Source organism: Nycticebus coucang, chromosome 3 (assembly GCF_027406575.1).
Source record: "Nycticebus coucang isolate mNycCou1 chromosome 3, mNycCou1.pri, whole genome shotgun sequence".
NCBI classification, from domain to species: domain Eukaryota; kingdom Metazoa; phylum Chordata; class Mammalia; order Primates; family Lorisidae; genus Nycticebus; species Nycticebus coucang.
In genome coordinates this window covers 133480140-133492524 of record NC_069782.1, presented here as the reverse complement: position 1 = coordinate 133492524, position 12385 = coordinate 133480140, and the positions used below count along the sequence as shown (strand labels likewise).

The 12385-nt window shown below is 36.4% G+C and overlaps 1 protein-coding gene across 1 annotated transcript in view; it reads left to right on the top strand.

Annotated features, from left to right (window-relative positions):
* Nucleotides 1-12385, top strand: part of CFAP43 (cilia and flagella associated protein 43) — a 93242-nt gene that overhangs the window by 26390 nt on the left and 54467 nt on the right. The window contains exons 7-11 of the mRNA XM_053583163.1: nt 1880-1947; nt 3725-3856; nt 8336-8452; nt 9048-9128; nt 12015-12163. Of these exons, the coding sequence (XP_053439138.1) occupies nt 1880-1947; nt 3725-3856; nt 8336-8452; nt 9048-9128; nt 12015-12163 (547 nt within the window). The remainder of the gene's footprint in view (nt 1-1879; nt 1948-3724; nt 3857-8335; nt 8453-9047; nt 9129-12014; nt 12164-12385) is intronic.

The window sequence follows — 12385 nt, the reverse complement described above, 5'->3', positions numbered from 1 at the left end:
CCTCTTCCAATGCCTAACTCAGGAACTGCTCTGCCTTGATTTCAAGCTCTCCCTAATCTGATCCTACCTGCCCCAATATTATTAATTCTACTGCTCGCCAGTAGGAGCTTTCTTATCTAGCCAGTCACTCCCCATCATTTCAAAGACATGACTTGCAGCTGATTCCTTTGACGGCAGTTTCATCTGAATCTCCCAGTAACCCAGCTCACAAGCTGCCCCTCCAACAAGTTTTCCCCAATGGCAATGTCCCTCATCTGCTCTCTCTCCCATCCCCTGACTCACTTCACTGGTAGAACTGAAGCCATCAGGTTTGACTTGACTGCCTCATCCCCTCTCTCTTTTCCCTTTCTCTGACTACCTTCCGAGCTTGCTGTTCTCTCTAATCTGGCTCACCAGAAAGACAGCCTCTTTCTGGCCTTCCTTTCCAGATTCCATTCCTCCTATGTGAGCCCTTTACAATTTCTCATGCCTACGCTCTCTCCAAACTCTGTCAGGTGGCATTTATAGTTACCTTTGTGTGGGATGTCCTTCTCTTCCTTGTCTACTTGGTAAAATTATTCTCCTACATGGAGCTTTCCCAATATTCATCTTCATCTTCAGCAAAATTGGGTGCCCTTGTCTGAAATTCCGTGGGACTCACTCCTTCGTTAGAGCCACATCCTGTGCTAAACAATGGCCCACGTGCATGTCTGTCATTGAAGCCAGGAATATGTCTTATGCATTTCTTTGACCCTAAAGTATAATCCCAAATAGCTCTACAAAATGAACTATCACCTATCTGTGTTTGTAAAATGAATTATAAAATAATGTTTCTCGTTTCTGAACTCCTATCACACCTCTAATATATCTTATGTAATTTATAACTTAGTCATATGTAGTCTTATATATATAGTTCACTATTTCCTTCCTACATACTATTTCTTATGCTTTTCATGATATATTATAAATGCTTTCAAATACATATTTATCAAATCTCCACAATGTGGAAGACATTAAGCAAAGTGCCTTAGAGGTTACATAGATGATAAACATATAGCCTCATAATTTCCATCCTTAAGGGACTTAGATTTTATTAAGGAGGATAAAACAAGCAGGCAAATTACACGCCAGGTAGGTAAAGATTATATCATTAAAAAAAAAAAAAACCTTCTCAATGTGCAGTGGGGATTCAGAGATTAGAAACAGTACAAGTCAAGTCATTTTGAAGGTTACATATGAACTGACCCAACTGCATAGGCAGAGGTGTGGGCAAGTGGAATTTTTGGCAATGGTACCTGTGACCAAACCTGGGGAAGTTGAGAAGTAAGACGCGGTCCAGCTTGTCTGAAGCCGACGTAGTCCCAACAGCGTTTGGAGGAAAGGCAATTGTGCTTCTTAGCATCTAGTAAAATGCCAGACACGTAGTATGCAACAAACAAATAATTGGGCGATGCCACCTGAACCTTTGATTTTGTAGTTCTCATTGTTTGTCTAAATAAATTGTAATGTGCCTTTTTCATATTTTCCCCCAAGGATAATATTTAATTAATAAAAAATGTTTTTATAGAAAATTTTTTCTTTTCACTTTTTGTCCACTCATTTATTTATTGAGGTATATATTTACATATAATAAAATGCACAAATCTTAAGTATACAGTTCCATAATAATATAATTTTGGTTTGTTGTTTTTTCTGCTGGTCTCTTAGAACCTCTGACAAAACTTTTCTAAAAAATAAATTTGATATGTAATTTTATAATGTCAGTTACATAGACGTGATGATACAGAACTTACAACTTATATGATTTATATTCGTAATCATTGCAAAGTAACTTTTATTATACTGTTCATTGTAATTTTAATTATGTCACCTGCTTTACCTTGTTTTTCTTTTTCTACAGATGGAAGAAATCTTATCACTCCAATCACCTTGGTGTATCAGAAGGAGGGCGTGTATGCTTCTGGAATTGTAATGAATGTTTTTTTGAAAATCAATTGCTTTCAAGAAAATACACAATTTTCATTTGCTGCCATGTAGTATTTTGAGCCGTATTTCAGGAAGGCAGGGCTATTGAATTATTAATTTAAATTGTTTCTCCTTTGAATTCTATTATGAAACATTTTATTTTGAAGTTTTCAAATATAGATAAAAGGAAGGACAAAGTATAATGAACTACAATATATGTACCTTTTTCTAGATAAACAAAAATAGAATTTAAAAATCCATTACTGTCCCCCAGTGAAAAAAACATTTAATGTCTTTAATCCAATCCCATGCCCATTTCTGCACTCAGTGTGTTAGGTTGTCAGTCATGAATTTAGAAACCTTTGTTTAACCACAACTCTTGTGTACACTCATTTAGCTTGCATGTATCATGTTGCTATTGTTGATATTAGAATTCATATTAATAGCCTCCATTTACTTGGTGCTTATTTTGTGCCAGGCACCAAACTTAAGTGCTTTACTTGTATTATCTTATCACTCTGTACAACAACCTTATCAAATAGAAACTATGGACACTCTTCCAATAAACACAAAGGAACCAGGTCTTAGAGAGGGCACTAGCAAGTGGAGGAGTTAGAGCTCAAGTCCAGGTGTATCAAACTCCAAAGTCTGTGCTTTTCTCTATATAGATGAAAAGGGGCCAACCTATGTTTTCCAATAATGTTGTAATCAATGTAACCAATGCTAAAGCTTGGAACTGACCTATACTAAAATTTTAGGTGTAATCATAGCTTTGTCTGTTCCATTGCCACAGATCACACCTCCAGGACCCTGAGGATAGCTAGGCAATGAATGATTCAGAGTGAGAGATGCGTTTGCATCCCTGAGAAGCCACCTGGAACTCCATTACTCAGCTTATAATTCCCTCCCTCGACCTTGCAATGGATGACCCCCCTCCTCCATCCTACATTTAGTCTGCATTTGTGGCCTTGCAGGACTCTTCTCTTTAAGACCACCCTTGATGTTTGTTTTAACCTACTTTAAAGAAATGATTGTAGGATTTGCTCCAGTTAGGAGTGGAGAATTAGCTTGGAGAAAGTACCTTGCATGTTTTCCCCTCCAGTTCCCAAGCATCTTAGCCCAGCCATCTCACAAATACCTATTCTTAGTTATGACAGGGTCTAAACTAGAAAAGGATGGATAGATTTACTCCAGACTTCTTCACTGTTGTAAAAATAACTGAAATTCCCCTGGAGAGTAGTTATATTAGCCTAATCCTGTTCACAACCAACCAACCAACCCATTTTTATAGGATACCTTGGAAAAGAGGATGCAAATGGAATAAAAGACACATTCCCCACCCCTGGGTCATTTAGGGAGATAAGAAAGGCATATAACAATGATAAAAGAACATATATTGGGAAGGAAGGAGCCTGCTATGCATAAGTCACACAAACTCTGCCCCATTTGCCCCACCTCCTAGATAGTGAAGAGGGTGGTAAAAGGAGAGATGCTAGAGAAGCTCAAAGAAAGAAGTCAGTAAAATTTTAGGTAATTGAAAAATGTGTGACTAAAGAGGTAAAATTGAAGCTTGACCAGGGAACATGCTTAAAAGTTATCTAAATAAATATGAGAGGATAGTGCATTATAAATAATGTAAACATAGAATGTCTACACTTGGATGATGACTTCAAAGAAACAATGGATCATAATTGATACTGTAGCTTATTTGATGAGGAAAAGGCCCTATGCATTGACTGAGTCGGATTTTATGCATTTATCTCTTTGTTTTTTTCTCTAGGATGGCTTTATATATTCTTTTATCATTAAAGAGTCAAGTTACAAAATAGAGGATTTTCTTGAAATTGAAGGGCCTGTTCACCATTTGACGTTTTCTCCCAATTACAAAATGTTACTGATTCAAACAGACAAGGTATGCTGGATGGAAATTTCTTGATATGTAATTTTCAGTTTGTATTATTGTCATCATTCCATGAGAGGAATGAAAAGCTGCATTACACTGTACTGGTCAAGACTCTTTGGTTACAAATAAAAAAAAAAAAATGCCCAACTTAAAAGGCCTAAGTAACAAAGAGTTGTCTATCATGTAACTGAAAGGGGAAGAAGATGATCCAAATCCAGGAGCTCCCATGTTGCCACTGAGCTTTGTCTTCCTGTACCTCTTGGGTCTATTTTCTCTTTGCTGTCTCCCTTTCCTTGCAGACTTCATACTTTGTGGTGTTAAGAGAGCCTCCTGTAGCTCCAACTTATATTTCTATCCTCTTGGTTACTCTGATGGAAAGATATCAGCTGGAAAAAATGTCTTGGAATCTAGCTAGACTCATTGAACTAACTTGGATCACCTGTCTTCCCAGATTCAATCACTGTGGCCAGGGGAATTCTAAGCTCTGATTGGCCAAGCCTAAGTCACATGCCTACCCTTGGCTGCTGGTTACAGTCAACCTACTCAAATGTGGACCGGGGTTAGGGGCATAGGTGGTTTACTAAGAAAAATATGGGTTCTGCAAGAGAAAAAGAAAGAGGAAGCAAAGTAAAAACAAATGTTCAATTATACTATTAGGAAGATGCCTAATTAATGGAATAACCCTGAAAGGTTAGAATCAGCAGACATTTATATTTCAGGATATAAGTTTAGATGGAGTATAAGCAAGATTTTCTGTCTAAAAGGTCACTTAAATTTCAATACAGAAAGATATCAGTTTCTGGTAATTAACAAAAGGTAAAAAGAACTGTGCTACATTTTAATAAATATATGACAAATTTAAAGTATCTATGGAGAACAGGAAACTATGTTTAAAGTATCATAATAGAAGGGTGAAAGACCCAAATAGAACTTCTAAAAAAGAAAAAATACACTAACAAAGTAAAAGTTAAATGAACTTGTCTGACAAAAGATTGGATACAGCTAAAGAGAGAATCAATGAACTGAAAGATCGGACGTCATTCCAATTGTACTCTAGAAAAGCAGGAAAGTAGAAAATACAAAACGGAGGGTAAAGAGACATGAATAATACTATGAAAATATCTAAAATATATTTGATCTAAATACATTTCAGCATCCAGAGAGAGTGGGATAGAGGCAATACTTTAGGAGATTTTGGCTGGGAACTTTCCAGAAATGATTAAAGACATGAATTTACATATTCAAGAGGTCTAGTGAATTCCATACAAGATACATAAAATGATATCTACCTTAAACTCACCAAAGTGAACTTGTCAAAAACCAAAGGCAAAGAGAAAATTTTAAAAGTAGTCAGAGAAAAGACAAATTACTTCAAAGGATTCAATTAGATTGACATTTGACTTCTCTGTAGCAATAATATAAGTAAGAAAAGTAGGATGATATCTTGTAGTGCCAGGGTCAGCAAACTATGACTCCATGGTCCAAAAACCAGAATTATTTTCTAAGTAAGGTTTTATTGGAACACAGCCACGTCCATTTATTTATTATGCATTGCCTATGGCTTCTTTCACACAACAGTGGCAGCATTAAGTAATTGTAACAGAAGCCACATGACTTAAAAAGGCTGACTATGAGGACATTTATAGAAAATGTTTACTGACCTCTGATGTAGTGAAGGAAAATAATGACCAACTTGAATTCTATACCCAATATAAATACATTTTCAGAAAAGACACTTTAGACACTTGAAATCTGGGAGTTTGTGAGAAGCTGACTGTCACTAGAGAAAATTATAAAGAATTTACGTCAAGCAGAAGGAAAATGATCCAAAGTGAATGGTCTGTAATGCAAGAAGAATAAAGAGCTGCAGTAATGTGTGGAGAATTATAAAGGAACACTAACTGTATAAAACAGCAAAAATAATATAAAATTATGTTTAAAAATACCATTGAATGAAAATCCCATATAACAACAACGTAAGCTGGGAGGAGACAGGTATATAAAATACAGTGTTTCAAGGTTCTTGTACTACCCAGTAGGAGGGTAAAGGTTTAACTTTTGGTGTTGATAAACTAGGTATGCATGTTGTGATTTTTAATGTAACAACTAAAAGAATGGAAATAGTAGATGTAATTTTCAAATTGTAGAGGGGGAAAGTGAAATGGTAAAAAAAAAAAAAGTAAGAAAAGAACAAAAAAGAAATGCAAAGCAAGTGAGATAAATAGAAAATGTAAGTTAAACTATTATGTTTAACTCAAATGTATTAGTATTTACAAAAAGTAAAAGATAATAAATAATCTATTTAACAAGCAAAGATTGTCATGATGAATTAAAAATAAAAAAGAAACTCAAGTATGTGCTACATGTAACACATCTAGAACATAAAAGTATAGTAAGATTATAAGTAAAAAGATGGAAAAAAACAATTATCACGCGAACAACCAAAAGAAAGCCAGTGGAGCTATGTTAATATCAGGTAAAATATTAAGGTAAAAATTATTACCAAAGATAAATGGGCTTATTTTTAGAATAATAAAAAAGTTTAAATTCACCAGGAATATTTAAACATGTAAAATATCTAGGGTGCCAGCCACATTCACCGGGGCTGGCAGGTTTGAACCTGGCCTGGGCCTGCCAAACAACAATGACAACTACAACAAAAAAATAACTGGGTGTTGTGGCGGGAACCTGTAGTCCCAGCCACTTGGGAGGCTGAGGAAAGAGAATCTCTAGAGCCCAAGAATTTGAGGTTGCTGTGAGCTGTGACACCGCAGCACTCTACTGAGACTCTGTCTCAAAAAAAAAAAAATGCATGTACCTAATAACATAGCCTCAAATATATAAAACAAAACAAGGCAAAATAACAAGGGGAAACGAAACCATGATATTACTGGGGCATTTTGATATACCTCTTTCAGCACACGACAGAATATACAGTGTATTTTCAACATATCAGCCAAAGTGAGCCGAGCATTTTTCTTTACAACTCAGAGCCTGTCAATGATATCCTATGTAATTCTGAGTAAAAGCCAAAATCCAGACTGTGCTTTAAAAGGCCCCTCATGACATGAACTCCACCTCCAACCCCATGCCTGGTCTGTCACTTCTTTTGACTCTTGCTCACCCTGCCCCACCCATACTGGCCATTGTGCTGTTTTCTTCAACATCCCAAGCATGCTGCACCCACGGAGTCTTTGCATTGGCTCTTCCCTCTGTCTGGAATGCTCTTCCCACAGAAATAACCTGGATCCTTTCTTCATTTCCTTCAAGTCTTTTCTCTAAAGTTACCTTCTCACAAAAGCCTTTCTTAGACATTCAGCTTAAAATTTCACCCTGTTAACTTTGCCATGTGACATCTTCCTTCCTTGCTTTACTTTTTTCCTTCTCACAATTATTACTATTTAATTTAAAGAATAAATGAAAGGTAGAATTAGTAAGTATTTACCAAATTTTGAACTCTATATAAAGTTGTATTTTCTAGATAAATAAAAATAAAAATATTTATGTTTAATTCAAGTAAACTTGAACTTATGATGACTTGAAAGTAGACTACTTATTGCTCATTAAATGGCCATATTTTATTACAGCTATTTGGCAGAGATATGTAAGTTATAGGGTATTTTTTTTTTTGAGGTAAATTTGGTGGCTAAGAATGATAAACAAGTCATAAAGTGATAGCCTCACCCACACCTCAACAATTTTTACACAGGCTTATCTAAATTTTATTTTTATTTTTATTTTTTATTTTTTTCCCACAATTTTTTAAATTAAATCATGTGAAATCTATTAATGGCTTATTTAAATTTTAATTAGTGCCCTTCCCATTATGTTTAGCGTGTGGTAGGATTTAGTTCATACCAACAACTTTTCTGGTTTTCCACATTTTCCAAATTTTCTATAAAAACGGTCATTTTTAGGGCGGCGCCTGTGGCTCAGTCGGTAAGGCGCTGGCCCCATATACCGAGGGTGGCGGGTTCAAACCCGGCCCCAGCCAAACTGCAACCAAAAAATAGCCGGGCGTTGTGGCGGGCGCCTATAGTCCCAGCTGCTCGGGAGGATGAGGCAAGAGAATCGCTGAAGCCCAGGAGTTGGAAGTTGCTGTGAGCTGTGTGATGCCACGGCTACCGAGGGCCATAAAGTGAGACTCTGTCTGTACAAAAAAAAAAAAAAAAAAACGGTCATTTTTAAAATCAGGAAGAAGTGTTTTGTTATGTTTTGTATTTTATAAAACAAATGCCTAGAATTGAAAAAGAAAATCCTATTTATGGTTATTTTAAATGATGAATAAATGAATGAATGAATCAATCAAACAAACAAATCAAGCATCTGGATTTTAAGCTACTCAAGGTCAGGTTCTTAATGAGTTGATCTACAATATCCCTCACCTGTTCCCACATGATGCCTTGCTTACGTAGGCATTTAATAATATTTGTTGAACTGTATAAACAACAATTACAATATGTTTCTTTTCTTCTGTATACTTATCAGGGATCTGTTTACATCTATACTTTTGGTGAGGAGCCAACATTAGATCAAGTCCTAGATGCTTGTGATGGGAGGTTTCAGGCAATTGACCTTGTCACTCCTGGAACTGAACACTTCATGGTAAGGCATAATGTATTGTGTCTGTGTCACAGTAGAATTTAAATATATGTGACAAAATGCAAATCCCTATTCATACGTAATCGGGTAACTTCAGGAGTTCATGTGCAAAGCAATGCAAACGGGAGGCTGAATCTATCCTTGAAGACTGTGGTACAAATGCCAGTCACTTCCATCATCACAGAATGACAGCATCATATTCTGACTTCCTCATATTGTCTTCTGAAAACAGCCAACCAGTTGAGATCTTCTGAAAACAGCCAACCAGTTGAGATCTTAGGAGCCATCTTTTCTGTATTCACCACCCAAGCTCTGCAAGCCAAGCTTTTAAACATGTTCTAAGTTACTAATTCTAATTAGTATCTAATTAGTAATAATTAGTATATTAATTATTACTTAAATTGTATCAAAGATAACAGTTAATATTTGTTCAGAAAAAAAACTGATGTTGAACTTGCAAAATAATTATTTGTGATCTACACAAGTAAAATGAAATTTTATACTAAATCATCAGATTGACATACTAGGGAGGACGATAAAACATGCTTCCAGAAGAGTCTTATTTTCCATTAAAGTTTTGCTTTTCTTTCTTTTACAGACACTTACACATTCAGGGGAAGTTTGTGTTTGGTGGATAGAGGATAGCACTTGTGTAAGCAAGATTAATCTGAACACCCCAGTAAGTGTGCTTGACAAATGAATTTTTTTAAGATGTTGAATTCTGATCCAATCCACCTTTTCATATTCACATGTCAATAGTCTGTGGAAATACTTGCTACAGAAGCCTTATTGCATCTTTACTTTATAAATTGAAGTAATTCCTATGTGTAAAGTACATGCCACAAAACAAAGGACCAAGAAACAATGGCGATGCTTCTTGATCCTTTTTTTTTTAATCGTTATTTGCTGCATTTCACAGTTCTAGATGATAATATGAATCTTGGTAGTAAGGAGGGAATTTTTAATCCTTTGACTTTATTTTATTTTTATTTTTATTTTTATTTATTTTTTTAGAGACAAGAGTCTCACTTTGTTGCCCTCGGTAGAGTGCCATGGTTTCACACAGCTCACAGCAACCTCCAACTCCTGGGCTTAGGTGATTCTTTTGCCTCAGCCTCCCGAGTAGCTGGGACTACAGGCGCCTGCCACAACACCCGGCTATTTTTTTGTTGCGGTTTGGCCAGGGGCCAGGTTTGAACCCACCACCCTCGGTATATAGGGCCAGCACCCTACTTACTGAGCCACAGGCGCCGCCCAATCCTTTCACTTTATGATATTAAAATCTCAATAATTACAAAACTAAAGCATTATACTTTATGTAGGATTACAAAACACCAAAGATAAATAATTCAACGGGATAAAACTCTCAAAAGTAAACGTAAAACTTCTTACCTAAAATACTATATGAAAGACCCCATGATCTATGTGACAAATGCTTCCGTGTATCCATTTCTGTTAGAATTACTGGAACTGTAAGAGATCTTACAGATCTTACAAGTTCATGTTATTAGAACTCTTTTACAGGTGAGAGACATACAAATGTTTAACAACCTATCCCGAGGCCTCCGTAATCAGGACTTGTTCCTCTTGGCCAAGGAGGATTAATAGGCACCATCAGACAGCCTTGGCGAAACTTCATTGAGCTCCAAACCAAGCTTGATACACTGATGTGGGTCAGCCTGCCTGTGTTGGGGAGATACAATGGTCTTCTTTATTGGAGGATATGGCTGTCCTAATCAGCAGACAGACCCTGTGATGCTGAGGCCAGGTCTCCTTGCCTGTGAACTCTTTAGGCAATGGTCATCAGGGAACCCAGCCCAGCCCCACAGTGACAAGACACTGGACACCAACAGTTTCCCCTGCTGGTACTGGAGAGGGTACACAAGACCCTTCTGGCCGTTGCTGTACATTTTCAGACTAGGCCACCGATTGTCCTGGAATGGAGGAGAATGTCAACCTATTATTTGGGGAACACACCACACACACACACACACGGAAAATGAAAATAATAATAATGAAAGTCTGCTCAGTTCAGAGACTATGTGTACCTAATGGGACAGGACCTGAGTTCTCATCTGAACTTTGTCACTGGCCATGGGCCTTCCTCTTCTATTTTGCAAAATGTTCTCTTAAGTTCTTTTCCAGCTCTAACTTTCCATGATTTTATTCAAAACTATCTATAAAGTGTAGATTCCTATTCCTTAAGTATAAGTGCAAATAAACTTATTCTCTTTGACATAATATTCTGTATAAATAATTGTGAGATAACTAGAAAACTGTTATGCATGTTTTGGTGACTAAATACATGTTCTAGTGATAAAGTTATTAATAATTTCTTAAGCCTTCCTCAGTCATACAAACATCACAAGATTTGCCATTATTCAGCAGATGAACACTGATTTTAAAAATCACTAATATTCTACAAAAATGTACTAGAAATTTATTTTAAATTTCTTATTTTATATTTTATTATTTTTATCCAAATTGTTCCATAATAATTTACATTGATATTGGTATAATCATTTCATTATCATTTAGGGATAAAAATGAAACCATAATTTAAAGTTCAAGGAATCTATGTGTATTTTTGTCACTCTAATTTGAATTGAAAGATTCTTGTGACTTCTTTTCTTTTCTTTTTTTTTTTTTTTTTATTAAATCATAGCTGGGTACATCAATGCAATCATGGGGCACAATGTGCTGGTTTTATATACAATTTGAAATACTTTCATCAAACGGGTTAACATAGCCTTCACGGCATTTTCTTAGTTATTGTGTTAAGACATTTGTATTCTACATTTGGTAAATTTCACATGTACCCTTGTAAGATGCACCATAGGTGTAGTCCCATCAATTATCCTCCCTCTAGCCATCCTCCCCTATCCCCTCCCTTTCCCCTTTTACCATATTCTTGGGCTATAATTCATAGTAGGACTGAGTACATTGGATATTTTTTCTTCCATTCTTGAGATACTTTGCTAAGAATATGTTCCAGCTCCATCCATGTAAACGTGAAAGAGGTAAAGACTCCATCTTTTTTTAAGTCTGTATAATATTCCATGGCATACATATACCACAATTTATTAATCCATTCGTGAATCGATGGGCACTTGGGCTTCTTCCATGACTTAGCAATTATGAATTGGGCTGCAATAAACATTCTGGTACAAATATCTTTGTTATAATGTGACCTGTGACTTCTTATGCAATTGATTAGCTCAGGAATGTCCAATTTACAAGGTGTGACAATTAAGTCTGCAAACTCATCCTAGAAAAAGTGCTCCACTTGATGCTGAATATAAGTACGGTCACCTTCAAAGTACTCCCCGTGGCCACCTGTTGACTGTAGTGATATTCAGCAATGAAGCATAGAGCGCTTTTCCTAGGAGGAGTTTGTGGACTTAATCGTCTGATCTTGTACAACTTAAATTAATGCACCACACAACGTGTGCCACTCTTCTCCTCCTGCAGACTTTTCAAATAAATTATAGAATTCTTATGTGTAGGACAGTAGACTTCATTATCTGGCTCAGTGAAGGTAAACCTCTGTGTTTATTCTAAACAGACCACAGTCCTGGCTTGCTCTCCCTCCTCCCTCTCTGCAGCCGTGGGCACTGTGGGAGGTGCTGTCCACTTCATCAGCGTACAGGATGCAGAATCCCCTCAGGTATTCCACAAGGCCTTTCTCTCCAAATCTTCAGTGCAGCACCTGGTGTAAGTACCTCCTCTCCTGCATCAGGCCTGTCAGGAATTCTGAAGCCATTGTTTCTTTTCATTTTTAAATTTTACACATTTCATTTATTTCAAATATTAATATGAATATGAATACATTAACTCAGCTCAATATTCAAAAGTAGGAGGGGTGTGTAAAAAAGTCCCCTACTCTTGTCCGCCACACACTGAATTCTCTCCAATTTCTTGTGTGTCTTTTCAGAG